This window comes from Mya arenaria, chromosome 17 (genome assembly GCF_026914265.1).
Source record: "Mya arenaria isolate MELC-2E11 chromosome 17, ASM2691426v1".
Taxonomy (NCBI): Eukaryota; Metazoa; Mollusca; class Bivalvia; order Myida; family Myidae; genus Mya; species Mya arenaria.
The window spans coordinates 38,206,335-38,225,940 of record NC_069138.1 but is presented as its reverse complement, the minus strand read 5'-3'; the positions used below and the strand labels follow the sequence as shown (position 1 = coordinate 38,225,940).

General features: G+C 33.6%; 1 protein-coding gene across 1 annotated transcript in view; it reads left to right on the top strand.

Annotated features, from left to right (window-relative positions):
* The window catches only part of LOC128224158 (heparan sulfate 2-O-sulfotransferase 1-like), a 44,649-nt gene that overhangs the window by 9,739 nt on the left and 15,304 nt on the right, over positions 1–19,606 (top strand). Inside the window, exon 5 of the mRNA XM_052933877.1 lies at positions 11,891–12,032. Within this exon, the coding sequence (XP_052789837.1) occupies positions 11,891–12,032 (142 nt within the window). The remainder of the gene's footprint in view (positions 1–11,890; positions 12,033–19,606) is intronic.

Below are 19,606 nucleotides of genomic sequence, written 5' to 3'. Positions count from 1 at the left end.
TATGTACCATACTTAATCTATTATGATATATACCGTACTCAATCTGTTATGATATGTACAGTCAATCTATTATGATATTTACCATACTCAATCTTTCATGGTATGTACCATACTCAATCTATTATGGTATATATATGTTACTCAATCTTTTATGATATGTACCGCACTCAAACTATTATGATATATACCGTATTCAATCTTTTATGATATGTACTGTACTCAATCTATTATAATAGGTACCGTACTCAATCTATTATGATAGGAACCTTACTCAATCTATTATGGTATGTACTGTACTAGTCTATTATGATGTATACCATACTCAATCTATTATGGTATGTACTGTGCTCAATCTATTATGATAGGAACCTTACTCAATCTATTATGGTATGTACTGTGCTCAATCTATTATGATATGTACTGTGCTCAATCTATTATGATATGTACCGTACTCAATCTATTATGATATGTACCCGTCAATCTGTTAGGATATGTACGGTATTCAGCACACTTTGCCTGATCAACAACATTCGATAAGAAAGCTGAGAGTGTTAAAGGGTTAATTATGATGTAAATCAGGCTATATTGATATAGTTTGCTGCTTATGAGACATTATTCTCAGCAATTATGTATTTAACTTGTCAACATGATAGATGAATATAGATTTAAATTACCTAGCATTAGGCTAGTACTTTCTGAAGTGTGATAAAGATGAAATAAATACTGGAACAATGGGAGTAATCTGAAAACTGCATAAAGATACAAGTATTTATTTGCAAATTTGAGCTGTGTTGTCTTGTGTAAATGCGTGACATTACTGAGAATTCAACAGTTAACACTTTAATGCAAAATTGGCATATTCATTTTTAGTAAAATGTAAATGCCAATTTTGCATTTAAGTGTTTAACGTTGAATTCTCAGTGAAATGATTTTACTATGCCCCAAAAAGGTTGAACATATAGTCACCACTTTGTCCTACTGTCTGACTTTCTGTTCATCCGTCAGTCACACCCTAGAATAACTGCTGGTGGGATTTAAATAAAACTTGGTATATAGTTAGATGACAATGAGAGAATTGCAGTGCACAAGAACCATAATCTTATCATGCATATTTATTATGTCATCTCCCCTTAACCATTTTTTCATAATTGTCGCTTATCTGGGCCATATCTTGGAGAGATTTCTAGAAACGTGATATATACTGGTACTTGGCGTGCACAAGAACCATTATCCTTTGTGACATATTTCTTTAGTTATCTTCACTTAACCTGATATTTTTCGGAAATTTGTGCTTGTCCAGGCCACATCGTTAAAAATACTTATACAGGATTGCAATGAAACTTGAAATTTAGATAGATGGCAATAAGAGGAAGGCCTGTGCCAAAAAATCATAATTAATATATCCTGCATACTTATTAAGTTATCTCCGATTAACCTGAGGTTTTTCGAAAATGGGTGCTGTTCAACTTTTCTACAAAAATGCTACAACCATTCACCGTTTACCAGCACATTGTATTACAATTTCTGCCTTTTTATTTTAAATGGGTGTTTTGGGAGCATCCTTCGCTAACAGTGATACTCTTGTTATTTTAGTAGAAATTACAAATATAAATAAAAATTCCTGTCCTGTAATTGGATACACTGGGTAATCATATTTTACTCCAATTTTACTTTAATTGAGCTATCAAAAATATTATGCGGCATATTATAAGATTTTTTTTAATCAGGTTACTCACTTATTATTGAAACCTAAAATAGAATAACAGAACATTGAGCTTGATTACTTTGGAACTGCAGAATCTGAAATTCCGATGCCTTGCTACGGAACATGATGAAAACAGTCTCCATCCATCGCTGTCCCTTGTGAATCTTGTCATACAATCTGGCTTTCCAATGTTCATTTCCACGTGTCTCCCAGGACTATCAGATATTCTGCCTGGATAAAATTATACAACTGCAGGGGAGGTATCTAATCAAGCGGATAACATTCAATTAGCTGGGTCTTTATTTACTGTATTAAAGTGCGGGCACTGTTGGCCTCTTGTTACTGCCAGTGTTGCTGCCGTCTTGTGTGAAATAAGGAAGTCCTTAGGGTAATCTTGAATAACATCAATTTCCTTCAACTTGAACCAGATAGCCAGATTTCAACTAGGATCAAATACATTTTCCAAGCTTTAGTGTTGTTGGTCTGAATATTAAGTCTTCAGTTAATCATAGTTTTCTGCTGACAATTCTTTCATGATGTGGTGATTTTCACATAAACGCCTTTACATGGCTGATGAGTTTGGGGAAGATATCTGTGGGCAAAGAAGAATTACTTTCCCTAGCTATATGAGAAACCAGGCTTATAATTTCACACCCTTTATGGCAGTTTTAGTGCTGCTTTTGGTTACGGCCATTCACTTTATCTGCTCAGGAAAATATTAAAATAGTTGTGGTTTTGTTTTGCCTTTTTGCCTCATTCTACTGACATTAATGAACCCTGCACATGCTTGTGTTCCTGTATCTCTTACACCTTATGTAAGACAAAAGAAATGTTAAGCAGAAAATTTATTTATTGAAATGTACCATATGTATTACAATTGGTCCATCACAAGCAAATATAAAACAATTTTTAGGATAATAATGGATTGTAATGGATTGTAAATGTCCTATTAAATGTGCTAGGCATGTGTCTTTTTGAGAACACTGCGTGCCCAAAAAATAGACCCTAGAAAAATACCCCAGGTGTGTTTATTAGGGCGTGCACATTTTACAGAGTTTGAAAATTTAGAACAATAAGGAGGGCTGTACTACTCGCCCCAGCATCCCTGTCCAGTTAAAGTTTTAGGGCAAGTTGGCATGTTCACTTATAAAACCAATACCTTTTATGTTTCACCTGTAATTCCTGGGGAATCCAGGCTCGATACATTCTGTTTATGAAACCTTTATTGATATTGTTTTTAATTAACTTTGTTGTGAACAGTTTAATGAAATTAAAGGGGCTATACACCGTATGATGAAAAAGCGAAAAAAAGAAAGAAAATTGTCGAAAACTGACATAAACTTGGTATCCATGTGTTCAATGCATTGAAACTAACTATAAACTGAATTACCACATAGTTTATAATTAATTTATTTTTCGCAGTTTTTTCGTATTATTCCTTTTAAAAAGATTATTATATATATGTCTACCTAGTAGAATTCATTCTTATACGTGATTGGCTAGATTATGTTATCACATGATATTACCAAGTTAGGTATATAGCTTAAATATTCCAATGGATAAGTGTAAGCCTTTGTAGCACAGTGGACTGCAATTTTGGCGACACCAGTTCGAACTCGGTCTCCGACTCATTTTTTTTTTTTTACATTTTGGTATTTTTTTTACAATTATGACATCAAAGAGTAAAACATTTTATTAAATAATTGTCCTGAGATTCGTTACAGAAAAAAAACAAAACTTTTTTTGGTGCCAATCTGGTGTATAGTCCCTTTAAGAAATTTTCAATATAATAAGTTATTGAAGGTAAACAACTATTAAATATGGTTTTACATGGATGAAATGTTAAGATACTTTCCTTGATGCAGTGTGTTTTGATGTTTGTGTTCTTTCATTAAGTTATTAAGACAGTAAAAGTTTATGGGAATTTATTAACTGTTCCAAACAGCATGACTATATTGTCACACTTACTAGTGACTGATTCCAGGTTAAACCATTTAAATGATCACGATATGTATAAAGACTGCATTCCCAAAGGATATTATTAACTTTTGATTATTGTCCGATAGTGAATTACAATACTTGGTCCGATTCCATTTGATGGAGTCCAATTTTCAAACACTATCCTAAATACAAATTATGGCCTCTGATTGGCTGAGGAACAAAATTAGGTTAATGTCTTAAACAGTGTTTGAGACAAGTTAGCATTTTGACTTATATACCCAATACCCTGCATTCAATTTACATGTATTTCATGCTTCACACATTTGTTCAAGACCATTACAAATACAGTGCTCCAGCCAGGATTTGAAAAGGGCAGGGTGGAGTTTTGAAAAGGACAAGCTACACGAGTCGTGTAGGGGCGATTGGGGGGGTGGGGGTGGTGGGAGGGGTCAATCCCTGTCACAAGGTTGTTTTTTTTGTTGTTTTTTTTAGGGGGGGGGGTCTGCCCCTAGAATTTGTTTTGTTTACATACTCAATTTAAATCATTTTTCATGATTTTCAGACTTATACAAAATGGTGTTGTTGTTTTTTCTCTAAAATTAGAAGGGTGTGTTTTAATATTAAAATTAAAATTTGTCTTTTTGTCTGTGGTAGTATGATTCTACTTGTCTGGAGTCTTCTTTAGTGCAATGTCACATATTTCTCCTAAAAAATATGTAAAATGAAGAAAAAAACAAACACAGTTAAACATTTGAAGCAATCAAATAAATAGATACAAAAAAAGATATATGTTGGAGAAGAATCTTAGTTTGGTACGATCGCGATTGGGTACGAATGTTACATTCAGCCTGGCTGTTATTTGATTGTCTTTGGTAAAATAATGTTTAATATGCTGATGTTTTAGAATAAAATGACAGTAAAAATCACTTCCCTGGTTTAAAAAAATCACTTATAAAACAGAGCATTGATAAAATAACTCCGAAAAAATGTTCTGACAAAATGGCGGTTTCGGCGAATTTTGACAAGATCGTGGACATGGTACATAAAACATCAACATATTTTTGTGGGTAACAAAGAAATTTTTATCATGAATATTTTAGAAATTAACTTTCAAAACTTTTACTGAAAAGGTGATGTATTTGATTGTGTCAGCGCCACCTTTCTTATGTTTACAAATCGGCAGTGACCGTCTGCTTCAAATCAACAATTTTTAATTAAAATGGCGAGTATCATCAGTACAATACAATTAACAATTATTTTTAAAGATTTGTGCTTGACAACTCTTTTCACCATCCCTTCACATTTTCTATCGCATTTTATGAACTTTCATGATGGAATGAACGAGTTCTCAATGTATATTCTGATTGGCTGACATTAAATAGCTCCGCCTCCTGTCGATGTTCCCGTATTTAGCTCTTCCTAATTATTGGATTAGAAGATGACAAATTATGAATACACAGGTCGTCTGCTCACTACACAAGTACACACTCAGCTGTCGTATGACTTGGACAAGGCACATGGGAAGATGAAAGGGCAGTACGGCACATTTTAAGCAGACAATGGTGGCATGGTGACACCTAGCGGGAACACTATTATCATAAGTATTACGTAATTTGTCTCAATTATGACAGCAGATTAAGGGCTGCTGCTCTTTCATAATGATTTCAATAGTAAAAAGGGCACTAACGGAATAACTGGCCCTAATAGAGTATTTGTGAAAAGGGCACTACTCAAAAAAAGGGCAGGGCGGTAAGAAAAGGGGCACGGGCGCTGCGCCATTGAAAAACGGGCTAGCTGGAGCACTGAAATAGGTTAGAATACTCCATAGCATCCTAAATACAAATTATGGCCCCTGATTGACATAGGAACTTATAAATGTTAAAGTTTTGAGTGCACATAGTTTAAGTTCTAGTTGAAATTTTCACTTATAACACCAATACCCTTCAATCAATTGACTTCATTGTTAAAGGTCATCACACGATAAGGTTACATAACTCCATGTTATCCTGAATACAAATTATGGCTCTTGGTGACTTAAAAAGTTTGGTAAGTTTTAGGGCAACTTTTGGTTTGAACTTGGTTCCTGGTCATTCAAGGAACTTCCTACTTTGCACAGTTGTTCTGGACCCTCACACAATTTAAGTAAGACAACTCTGTATGGCACATTATATGGCATGTTTTTGATTACCGTGTAAAACTGTGTATAACACACCCTTTTATACCCAGAAGTTCATTTTAAAAAAAAATGCCTGCCTCTTACATTAGTATTAGGCTTTTGAAAAAAAAAATTCGGAGTCCGTTTCTGGCTGAATTTACTAATAATTTTAGGGCTTCGAGGAGACCGACATTGGGGTTGTTATTTTATTATTTATGTACATGTACTGAACTATTTAATAACCTTTGCCATTTTCATGATTCATTAAAATTCGTCAAAACCAATAAATTGAAATGGCTGCCGATTTTTACATGTATTCACTGCATCCTATCTATGGTGTAAACTTTCATTACCTGATTGTTCACGCATTTTTCTCACTGCATCATACATTGTATAATACATTTTATCTAGAATACCATTAGTCCAAATAAATTTAATACTTCACACAATTGTTCATGGACATGGCACAATTACATAACATAATTCCATATCTAAATACTAATTATGGCCGTTGATCATTTGAAAGTTTGGTTAAAGTTTTAGGGCAACTTGGGATTTAACTCGGATCTCCAATATTATTCATTGAATCGTCTTTAGGGCCATCACACAATTAGGTGACATAACTCTGTTTTATCCTCATATTTTATTCATATAATTTTATTATGATATATTTGACAAGCATGTATAACATTATAACGTTAAATGCATACATTTCTAAGACAAAGCAGTGTAAAGTGGAGCGTGCTCTCCTGCGACAGCTCTTCTTTTTGTATTGGATGATCAAATATATGCTTTTTTGCAGTTCCTAAAACGGGAAACATCTTTCAGTTCTAAAAAGGAACATTTTAACCACGTTTCTCTTACCACAATTAGTTTTGTCTCTTCCTTCCCATGCAGTCTTTTTTTTTGCACACATGGCTTTTGCTGTATTTCATGAATCAGTGAAGAACTTGATGACTGATTAGATTTGGCTCTCGGTTTCTGCAGAATTGTTATTGGGACTCGCTCACAGATTTTATGTTTGGCAACATTTTTTTTTTAAACTTTGTTGAAATTGAATCATTTCAAGTTTTTTTAACCTCCAGACAGCAACTGGCAGATTCCCATTTGAACGTAGGTGTGTAAATACAAGTCTAAAATAAGATTAATTTTAATTGTGTTACTAACGCTTTTCTGCAAAATAGAGCTTGTTTGTCACTTTTTTTAAATAGATATTAACAAATGAGCTCTATGTTAAACTTTTAATGATGTTTTATGATTGTAACAAGCATTTTGTTCACAATTCACTCAATTTTTTTTCATGTCGGATCCCATAAAATGTAACCGACCCCTAATTGTTGTATATATCCATGGTCATTATTTCCTATTTTCTTTGACATTTATGATGCATAACACTTTGATACAAAATGTTATCTCTACTCTAATGATGATGTATTGCTGGCAATTTGAAGTTGAGCCCTGTGTGGAAACTTTAATATATTTATTTTTAAATAAATGAATAATAACATTTTAATGTTTTAAAAGCTTTCTGAAAAGGTTGATTCGCGGCGAATTTTATTGTCCATAGTATAGAAACAACATAATAAAGTTATTTAAGACTGGTCTTGTGATATATTCATATTTTCTCTAGAGGGAGAGTGGGAGGGGATCATCTTATCTGCTGTAGATGTCATGTTATTATCCCATTTCGAAATATTTCAGTGGAGGGATATAGATTTTACATTGTCTGTCCATCAAATTGGAGCCATTGCCATGTAACTACTGGACATAAATTGTTATCAATGAAACTTATGTCAAGTGTGTATAACCACAGTGGGCTGGTGTATCCACTATATCAATCTAAATGGGGCAGTAAAACAAGAGTTATTGCCCTTTAAGTACTAAAGACAACTGAAATTTGGCCATCCTCAGCCATTAGTATGTAAATTAAGGCAGAGGACAGAAATTATTGAAACTTAAATGTAATGTTTTAAGCTATAATGTGATGGTGCAAGTCTTAAAATCATATAAATCAAGTCAATGCACAACACAAGAGTAATTGCCCTTTAATCAATATAATTAAATACTAAAAAATGAGAACTCACAACAGTAAATCTCATCTTGAGTTTCAACCCAATGCATATTCATATTAACTTTAATGCTCCCAGAAAGGAAAGCACATAGTCACCACTTTGTATGAATTTGTATGTTGAACTGTCCATCTTAGCCCGGGAAATAGCTAAAAGCCTACTAATAGGAATTCAATTAAACTCGAATCATAGACAGAGGGAAATATGCACAAGTGCAATCCACAATAACCATACTCCTATTTTGTCCTTTCTGAATCATCCTCCTTTAAACTTACAGTAACAGTGTGTGTATACCTCGTGATAATTTGCGTCATAAATGCTACGTCAGAAGACAATATTTTGCTTCTCATGAAGACTTTAAACAAAGATAACTTCACTCTTTCTTCACCATTTTCAATGAAACATAGCACACTTTACGCCGCTTACGGAGCCCCACCGTCGGGCTTTTACCAGAGTTTGATTGAGAGTTTAGTTTCATAAAACACTTTGACAAACCTTTTCACAATACGGCCGTCTGACAGAGCACTGTCAAAATTTTATTTTGGAAACAGGTTTGTCGAAATAATTGATGAAACTAATCACCTTATCAAACTTTGGTAATAAAAGAAAGGTGGGGCTATTTAAGCGGAATAGACTGCCCTTTGTTTTATTTAAAATTGTGTAGTAAAGGAAAAGTTATCTTTGATTTAAGTCTTTATTTTAAGCAAAATGTGGCCTTCCGACGTAGCTTATGTGACATAATTGATCACGTTGTATATACACACTGAGTAAGTTGTAATGAGGTAGCTGCTTGTCCGGTGACATACATATTTACTGAATTATCTCCCCTTTACCATACATTTTTATGCTTCAAGTCTTTAAACTTAATATACAGATATAACTATTTTGGAGAAGTGCAGTGCCAAGGAACCTTAACTCTGTCTTTGGTATTATTAAAATGTTTGCAGTTTGTTTATTTTTTATATTTAATTTTTATTCCGGAGCATTACTCCAAAAGTCTTTGAGGAGTTGACTGAAAGCTATATAGACAGATATATTCTATTGAAGAGAAGTGCAGTGAATAGGAACCATCACTCTATTTGCAATATGTTTTGAGTTATTGTCCTTTGTTATTTTCTTTTGCTTTTTTGTCTAAAGCATTACTCTAGAAGTCATTTAGATATTTGGCTACATTTGGATATGATAGTCTGTGCCTGCTTCTTCAACTTTCACTTCTCTTACAAATTGTTTGTATCTGCTCCTTTATTCTTAAATCAATAGGGATGATTTCAAAATCACTTGTTTTAAATAAATTATTTTTGAGGAGTTTTTCTTAATTTGGAGTCTTGAAATGTTTAATTCTTTGACAATGAAATGCCTACAGGTGAGGAAAGCAGTTGTCCAATTGCTTGATTTCATTATATGTGAAAATGGATGAATAAGTCACATGATTTAAATGTGTTGTAAGCTCTCTTGCAAATATATATAAAATTCACTATTTTTAGGTACTTGTTCATTTCTGCTTTTGTTTTTGTTGATCAGATGCATATTCTTTGAGTTTTACCCACATAATTTTATGATGTTCTAAGTGGTTTCCAATTCAGGGTGCTTCCAGTTCAAAATGATTCCATCCACACTTATCATAATATTTTATTATGGATTATAGGGTTTATACATTTCAGGAAGAGTAGGATACTATCAGCATATTTTGATAATCCTCTGGAGGATTTGGGTGTTATCTTTCAAGACTTTGTAGGAATATTCAATATTTTTCATATAAATTATATTCTTGATTTTCCACTGTTAAGCCATTGTTTCATTTTAGGCATAAACTTATGAATTAATTTTCCATTTGTTGCTAACCAGATGTCCTAAATGTATTCTTTAGAATACCCCATGGTATGACTGGCAGACATATTGTTCCGGATGAAATAAGAATATGAGTACTGTTCTGTTTATCTTTAAATATTTCTAAGAATTTTATCATATGAACTAAACATTACTGCATGATGTTAAGTTTCGGCTCTCCACTGAATACTTCTGTTTTTTAACTATCGATCCAACCCTTGCATGTCAAAACATTCAGATAATTAAGGTTGTGAATGTGACATTTTTATCATCCAGACAATTTTGAATGAATTATTTAAATCAGTAATATATTTCAAGTTTTTTTTTACAGAATATCCAGAAGGCCATGTCCCATGTGGACAAATAAATATACCATATAGTGTTTACAGACAATTCAATGCATACATATTACAAAACTAAACAACTAAAATAAAATAAATATCTAATAAACTTATACATCAATTGCATAGGATGAGTAAATCAAAATATTTTGGTTTAAACGCAAGGAGAGATGTCTTAATATTAGCTCTAAGCTATCTCTCCAATCCTTTACCCTGTATACTTGTAATATGCTGATATATTAACAACATATGAATACATTCTGTTTAAACCAAAATATTTTATCATGCAATCTATTAATTAAATTAACATGCCATTAACTTAACATGTATAATCACTGATAAGTGGAAATAAAGAGTATACAATAGTTGTTCTATGACGAGAGTTATAAATAAGCTAATATCTCTAACTCCCTTTATCAGACATTTCCTATTCAAAACAAAACTGTAGGGAGCCTTAGGGAAATCACTAAAACTCGAGAATTTACTTTGTAAAAGTCTTACCAATTCAGTTTAGATTAGTTTAAGAACTGTTTTGGTAACATAGTACAGAGAATCATTGTACATGAAAACATTGTGTAAATATTTAGTTAAGTAACAATACAGACAGAAAGTATGTGACTTAGTGAAAATTTATATTTAAACCAAACTTAATATAGCTTACTGGTATTAATTTAAAATGTTTTGATAAATCTGAATATATTAAATATCCGTCTGTCAGTTTTTCTTCTTGTATTTTTATTTATTCATTGATACAGATCAAAAGAAAGAAATGTACTTTTATTTGATCATTTAGTTTTAAATTACATTTCTGTCGGAAATTCATGAAAGTTTTGAATTACAGAACTATCAGAAATTAATTAGATTTAGCCATGTTTGAATGTGAATCTTAGTTAAGTATTTATTTTTATTGGAAGACCAACATTACAAGTAATGCACTTGTTAAATGTCAATTAGCGGCTGTTTTGATGTAATCAAATATAAAACATTTCTGAACATTATGAAAAATATATCAAAGTGAGAGGCTTAGACATGAAATTAATTTTATAATTATGAGAGAAGATAGTAGAAAGATTAAAATAATAAATACACATATTCTGCAGGCGGCATGATTTAAACATTCTGGAAGTAGGGTAGAAGGGTTATGAGAAGCTATCAAGGGGTGTTAGTCATCCTGCTAAACCATACTGGCTAGGACAGAGAATGATACTTAAAAAATGGAGTTAATAAAGAACATAAAATACTTATACATCAATCTATTCCATACTGATACTTGTCGCCCAGACAAATTTTGAAGTACATACATAAGCAACAGGCTAGAGCGGCAGTGTTTGAAATGCTACGTAATCAATCAAGTTTTTACTGGTAACATTCAAATATTAGTTAGACAAGTGAGTTATCACATACTTATCTTTATTGCTGAGGAGCCATATAAACTTCTTTTTTTCTAACTTAGTTACATAGTTCAAATTTCTACAGCAGTCTTAGCATTAGAAAGTTTTTTTTGGCAATCATAACTTTTCCTGGAAGTAATGAAGTGGATTTCATCTGCAACTTCTCCAGAAAAACACACCGTAAAAAATATTTTATCCGCTGTAATATTCTTGATAGATATATAATAGATGCATAGGGTGCTTGTTAAAATGAAACCCTGAAGAGCAGCGATAGATACATTAACAGCAAAAAAAGTTGCATTTGTGCAAGTTTTTAGTCTGGTTAAAGTACCAGAAAGAGACGAAATACCCACAGAAAGATCCCCCTGTGGAGTCAGGACGGTATGAAGTAGACTTTTATTTTAAATTACAATTATATGTAATTTTCTATATTTTCTTAAACAATTTCTCTTGTTTTTCAGGCTGGGTTACAATGACCGCCTTCCAGTGTACATCAACATCATCAGAAAGCCCCTTGAACGCCTTCTGTCCTACTATTACTTTGTGCGATATGGGGACAACTTCCGCCCACACATTAAACGAAGAAAGATGGGAAATGATATGGTAATAGGGAGATAATGTTTACTTTATTCTTTACCAAATTTAAATGTCCAATAATTATTGTAGACTCTCATTTTCAACACATGACCGAACAATTTATTTTTGTTTCGGGACACATGCACGTACAAAAGATTCTGTATATTTTCATACTGTACAATTCACTGGTCCCATGTTAAACCTATGATAAAGACTGATATGCGTAAAAAGGTTCTGAATGAAAATAGGGATTGACAGATGCTCTTTAGGTAGAATGACTAACTGCTCATCCAATATGGTTTTCGGAGCTGTGTACTTGTCCAAATATATCTATGTATTGTACAGAACAATGTTAAATAACATATTAATGTTGCATAAAAAAGTTTAGTTTTCTCTCATATTGGATATATTGCCTTAAATTTTATTATTTCTTACTCAGCCTAATCAGGGTTTGTCCTATAAGTGCATTACTCTGCATATCTTATCTACATAGGCCAGAAGAGCTTTAGCTATGGCACAGTGCCTGTAGGTCGTAAGTGCGTCCATTTGTGCATCTATTCGTCTGTAAAAAATAGCTTGTAAACATGTTCAAGTCGTCAGTTTTGATTGTATCCCAATCAAACTTATACATTAGTTAGATATCCATGGGAGCTCACTTCCCTGTTTTACCCATGCATGACTGGATTATGGCCCTTGAAATCCTGCAATCCTACATAACTATTTTTAAGGGAGACAACTTTGTTCCGATAGTTATGTTTTATTGTAGTAGTTCTTTCCTTATAAAGAAGGCAACTTTCTTTCCAATTGCCCTTAAAAACATATGATTGCTTCCCTTTAAATGTGAGTCCTGTATATTGTATAAAAATCATACCAATAGAACATAGGCCCTCATGGGGCTCTTGTTTATCTGATCTTCACCAAACTTGGACAGTAGTTAAATATTGATGATACCTCTGTTCCTTTGGAAAACCACCCAGATCCGCTCATGCATGACTGGATTATGACCCTTCAAATAGTCAAAATTGCTATAACAGGGCTCTTGCAAGGGTCAATCTTAGCGAACTGGTTGCCTTAGATTTCAAGACTTCGCCCATTCATAACATCAAACTGATATTGACATCGCCAACAATTTTTAGCAAATTGTAAATATTCTGTCAATCATGCAGTATTATGCCCCTGTCCCAGCAGTCAAAAACATCGCAATTACTCATTCAGTTTTTGCATTGGCTAGATCAAGCAATATTGAAATGGCTGATTTTTTTAAAAAATTATGACAAGGGATTATTAATCTGTATCTGACTGGTAACCTTGTCAATTAGCAGCAGTCAAACTCAATGAGGTAAATAACTCCAAAGGCATCCACTAATTTATGTAATGAATACCTTCGTCAGTTTTCGCTAACTATGGCTTTGAAAAACAACACTGCTAAAATATCAGTTGAAATTGAATTGTTTTTAAGTTTGTTAAATTGCATTTTAATTTTCGGCTAAAAATAAGGATTTATTCTTTAAGATTTTAATGCATAGCAGAAAAGTAAACAATATTCATAGCACACATGGTCTTAAAAGCGTGAGAACTGGTAAACACTTACTTAATGTCAATTTAAATAAAAGTAAAAAAGGAGAACTGTTAGACATAAATCATTGCCACTGTACAATATGATTATTTTACATAACAGTTTGATTACTTTGCCATTTATCAAAAAGAACAATATAGGAAAATTGGTAGTGGGAACATTAAATGTTTTTGTTTATTTCCGGAAATATTCTAACTTGATAATGAAACAGAAAGGAAAAGCGAGACAAAAGTTGCTGCACAATCCCTGGTGCATATTGGATTTTGACAAGGATGCATTGGTTTAAAGAACGAATAGTACATGCAGAATACCGATTAAATAAACAGCCATTGAATGAATAATATCATCAGGGTCAGAACATACTTTTACTAGTTATACCCCCCGACAAACGAAGTTTGAAGGGGGTATATTGGAGTCACCCTGTGGTCGGTTTGTCAGTCAGTCCGTTGTAATTTACCTTGTCCGGAGCATAACTTAAAAACTACGGGATGGAATTGGATTAAACTTAATACAATGATAGGGCATAATGAGAGGAAGTGCAGTGTACAATAACCATAACTCTATTCTTGCTTATTACTGAGTTATTGCATTTTGTTACTTTTTTTTTGTGTCCGGAGTATAACTTGAAAAGTACTGGATGGAATTCATTGAAACTTCATACAATAGTAAAGCGCAATGAGAGGAAGTGCAGTGTTCAAGAACCATAACTCTACTTTAGCTTATTACAGAGTTATTGCCCTTTATTTGTTTTTTTTACTGTCAATTTTTTTTCCAGACATTAACTTGCAAACTACTTGATGGAATTTATTAAAACTTCATACAATGGTAAAGCACAATGAGAGGAAGTGCAGTGCACAAGAACCATAACTCTATTTCAGCTTATTACAGAGTTACTGCCCTTTGTTACTTTTTTCTTGTCCTGAGCATAACTTGAAAACTATTGGATGGAATTCAATAAAACTTCATACAGTGATAGATCATAATGAGAGGGAGTGCAGTGTACAGGAACCACAATTCTATTTCAGCTAATTACAGAGTTAGTGCCCTTTGTTACTTTTTGTTGTCCGGAGCATAACTTGAAAACTATTGGATGGAATTAAATAAAACTTCATACAGTGCTAGATCATACTGAGAGGGAGTGCAGTGCACAGGAACCGCAATTCTATTTCAGCTAATTACAGAGTTAGTGCCCTTTGATACTTTTTTCTTGTCCGGAGCATAACTTGAAAACTATTGGATGGAATTTAATAAAACTTCATACAGTGATAGATCATAATGAGAGGGAGTGCAGTGTACAGGAACCACAATTCTATTTCAGCTAATTACAGAGTTAGTGCTCTTTGTTACTTTTTTCTTGTCCGGGGCATTACTTGAAAACTATTGGATGGAATTTAATAGAACTTCGTACAGTGCTAGATCATACTGAAAGGGAGTGCAGTGTACAGGAACCGCAATTCTATTTCAGCCAATACAGAGTTAGTGCCCCTTGTTACTTTTTCTTGTCCGGAGCATAACTTGAAAACTATTGGATGGAATTTAATAAAACTTCATACAATGATAGATCATAATGAGAGGGAGTGCAGTGTACAGGAACCGCAATTTTATTTCAGCTAATTACAGAGTTTCTGCCCTTTGATACTTTTTTCTTGTCCGGAGCATAACTTGAAAACTATTGGATGGAATTTAATAATACTTCATACAGTGATAGATCATAATGAGAGGGAGTGCAGTGCTTCATACAGTGATAGATCATAATGAGAGGGAGTGCAGTGTACAGGAACCGCAATTCTATTTCAGCTAATTACAGAGTTACTGCCCTTTGTTACTTTTTCTTGTCCGGAGCATAACTTGAAAACTATTGGATGGAATTTAATAAAACTTCATACAGTGATAGATCATAATGAGAGGGAGTGAAGTGTACAGGAACAGCAATTCTATTTCAGCCAATTACAGAGTTATTGCCCTTTGTTACTTTTTTCTTGTCCGGAGCATAACTTGAAAACTACCGGATGGAATGTAATAAAACTTGGTACAGCACAATGAGAAGGAGTTCAGAGTACATGAATCACTACACTATTTTAGCCTTAGAGTTATTGCCTTTTTCTGTGTTTTTTTTTGTCAAACTTTTGTCTGGACAGTAACTTTAGAACTACTAGATGGAATAGTATAAAACTTCATACAATGATAAGTCATAATGAGAGGCGGCGTTTTGGGGTATTAATCAACTTCAGTGATAGCTCTAGTTTAGACTGGATGAGTTGTTAAACCACCATGTTTAAGAGAAGGAAAAATGATAACAACTTATTCCATTAAAGTTTTATTATCCACACCGAATCAAAGGTTTCAGGAGGGGGATATTGTTTTGGCGTTGACCGTCCATCCATCATTCCATCCGTACGTACGTATGTACGTCCAGTACCATATCTTGGTAGGCATTGATCAGAAAATGTTCAACTTGGTCAGAATGTTCCCCTTGATCAAATCTCGTCCACTTGTAAAAGTGGGTCACATGGGGTCAAAAACTAGGTCACTAGGTCAAATCTTAGAAAATCTTTGGAACACACTAGATGCATTATACATGGTCAAATATTCATAAAACTTAATCAGAATATTTCCTTGATGAACTCTTGGTCGTAAATAAAACTGGGTCACATTTGATCGAAGATTAGGTCACTAGGTCAAATCTTAGAAAAATCTTGTCCGGAACCATATCATGGTAATGATTGGTCAAGTAATGTTTAAAATTGGTCATGATGTACCCCTTCATGTAATAGGGACCACTTAAAAAAGTGGGTCACATGGGGTCTAAAACTAGGTCACTAGGTCAAATCTTAGAAAAATCTTTGGAACAAACTAGAGGCATAATATATGGTCAAATATATATAAAACTTAATCAGAATGTTTTCCTTGATGAAATCTTGGACTTATTTAAAACTGGGTCACATATGATCAAAAATTAGGTCACTAGGTCAAATCTTAGAAAAAAATTGTCCTGAATGTAATGATTGGACGGATTATGTTCAAACTTGGTCATGATGTACCCCTTGTTGATGATTTTTCCAGCATGAAAATTGGTTCTTATACGGTAGATCTAATTAAAATCCTGAAAATTCTAATTTTTATTTAAGTTTTAGAAATTATTTAAAGTTGTATGGGTATGTACCTGGTATCTTATGATCTTAAATTTCGAAGAAAGACCACGAAATAATAAAACCGGATCTTGACTCTTGAAAATCTGATTTTAACTGTTGATTTTAACTCTGTACATTACAGGAACTATCAAATCTCAATATAAATGTTACGATAAGTATCACTTCTCCTAAAAGTATCCCCACTTCTCCCTGACTGGAGGGAGAAGTCACTTAGAACTCCAAAAATGTTCAGCCTAGTTAGAGCCCTGTATAATTGAGCTTATGAAACATGCATCATCGCAGCACTACTGGATTATGGCCCTTGAAACTGTCAAAAGCAGTTGTTTACTTAACTTAGACAGTAGTAAGATATTAACTTAACCACTGTTTCTTTTGAAAATCAGCCCGATCCGCTCAGACATCACTTACCCATTCTAACAAGCCGGTAATAGAAAGTAACCAAACAGGCCATGCCAGTAAAGCAGAGGCCCTCATGGGCCTCTTGTTTACATTTAGTTTATCTGCAATTTGACGATATTGTGAAAGCCGGGTGTCGTTGTTGTCGATGGCGACATAGTGCAAGAAATTTAACCATGGCCATCACTCAAAAAACGTTGAAACATTTATAAAATTAAACTTGGAACACATGGTGCCAGGCTTTATAAATACATAAATAGCAAGACCCATAACTCTTTCATTATGGTTGAGTTACAATTCTTGTTTTGACGGAAAAAGGGGGGGCATAATGACGGTTTCTCATGAAAGAAAACACACCAAAATCAGCAAAAACAAAAGTGTGCAGTTTCTTTTGGGATTACCGGTAAGTGTATTTCAAGCAGAGTAAATTCCTTGACTTCCTGCTGTTATTGATAATTACATTATACTTCATCTATAATTTGATAATGGGTTTGAGTGATTTGTAATTGTAGAGCAGTGGTGAATTTTATGAGTTATTTTACATTGCAAAAAGGTTTTTAATGATACTTGTGAGAGTATTAAGGGTTGATAAGGCAGTGTAAAATATTGACTCAATGGTACTGCTGAGAACAGTTATGCCAAGAACTGTATTTCTAAGGAAACATGTTTAATCCTTGAAAATGCAGTGTACATTTCACTGATTTGTAGCAAATACCATCTCAATACTCTTACTCAAGTATTGTAGACTGTCTTAAGTTCATGGGGTTCTTTTTTTATGAATTTTTAGTGCAGGCCAAATTTGCTTGGTTTAAACTTTGCAACACTAAAGATTTATCATTGGCAAACATGGGAAATTAATATATTTTGCAAGGTTGTTATTAAAATTCCTCTGTCCATGTGTCCATTCTTTTGCCTGTTTTTTGTCCATGTCCAGGCTTTGTCATGCATTATGCGATTTTGAAACAACATGGCACGGACTTATGGAACACAAAGGCAACCCATGTCCCTTCCCCAAAGGTCAAGGTCACACTAAGAGGTTAATTGTTATGGAATACTGCATATAGTTATGCAGATAAGAGAATAGGAGGGAGGAGAGTAGGAGGCACAGATATTGAGCACAATGTGTGTCGTGTGCAAGACCAATATACCTAGCTCAAAGGTCAAGATCAGACTTAGAGGTTTATCATTATGGAGTGCTGCATGTATTCTAGGGATGGCAACGAATACTCGAGTTCTCGATCGAACGTTCGAGTACTCGAGTACCAAATCACTACTCGAGTACTCGGAATTTTTTTTTTTAAATCTATAAAAATCACCAAATACATGATTTACAGACAAAATATCAGATCTGGTTAGTTGCCAATAGGACAGTTTACAGTCCCTCTAATCCCCGCTGTGTTCACAATTGACCTCAATCAATTAGTTGACAGTTGTTGTGATAGTTGCAAACTGTCAACAAAGGACCCCTATTTTAAATTAGCACTGATGTCAATTAGCGAAGTTTTGATAGCGGTACTTTCACCTACATAATCCTATTGTATACCAATTAGAGACCTTTCACCAAACAGTGGAAGCTATGGAGCGAAAGAGTATCGAGAATTGATTTCTTAAATGGCGTATTTTAACTATTTTTGCAATGATAATCACAATTGATTGGTTGATATTTTAAATCAAGAAATATGAATATTGATGAGGTAAACAAGAGTTACACAGTACGAAACACTATCAATTTAAAAAAAATAATTTGTAGAGTGAACAACTGAACTTCGTATTGAATTTCGTTCACTTCTTTTATGTATGCTGTTAATTTTCGTTCATTGTAATTCCGATTGTTGTTCATTTCTGCAGTCCAAACTTGTATACAATGAAACGAATAAGACAAACTAAAAGCCTGAAACAACATTTGTTTTCTTTTTATATCATTAATTGTTTTAATACGTAATGAAATGCACAATATACATCATTAACGATACATGTATACACAATCTTGTCTTTGCGAACATAAATCAATTTTTCGATCGAACGATTGTCCGAGTACTCGAGTATTAATTTTACTACTCGTTGCCATCCCTAATGTATTCACATAGAGTATAAGTGGTATTGTCTGTGCTGTAACTTAGTCACGCAAGTGGGGATTATGAAAAACATGCTTCAGATGTTCGGCAAAAAAGATTAGTGTGTCTTGAAGTCAAAGTCGCGTTAATCATAATGGAAATCTGCATATATGCATAAACAGAATAGGTGGTCAAGTCGGGGCTGTCATGTTTTCATGGCAGACAAATTTTGAAATAACATGCCACAGATGTTTGGCACATAAAGGCAACATGTCAGTTGCAAAGTGCAGGTCCCTTCCTCTTAGTTAATCGCTTCTCCACACTTGAACTCAACAACTATAGGTTCATCATACTCTCTGAATGTAGACATATTCCATTGATCTGTCCTATCTGGCTCTTCGGGGGCATTCGTCACTAATAGTG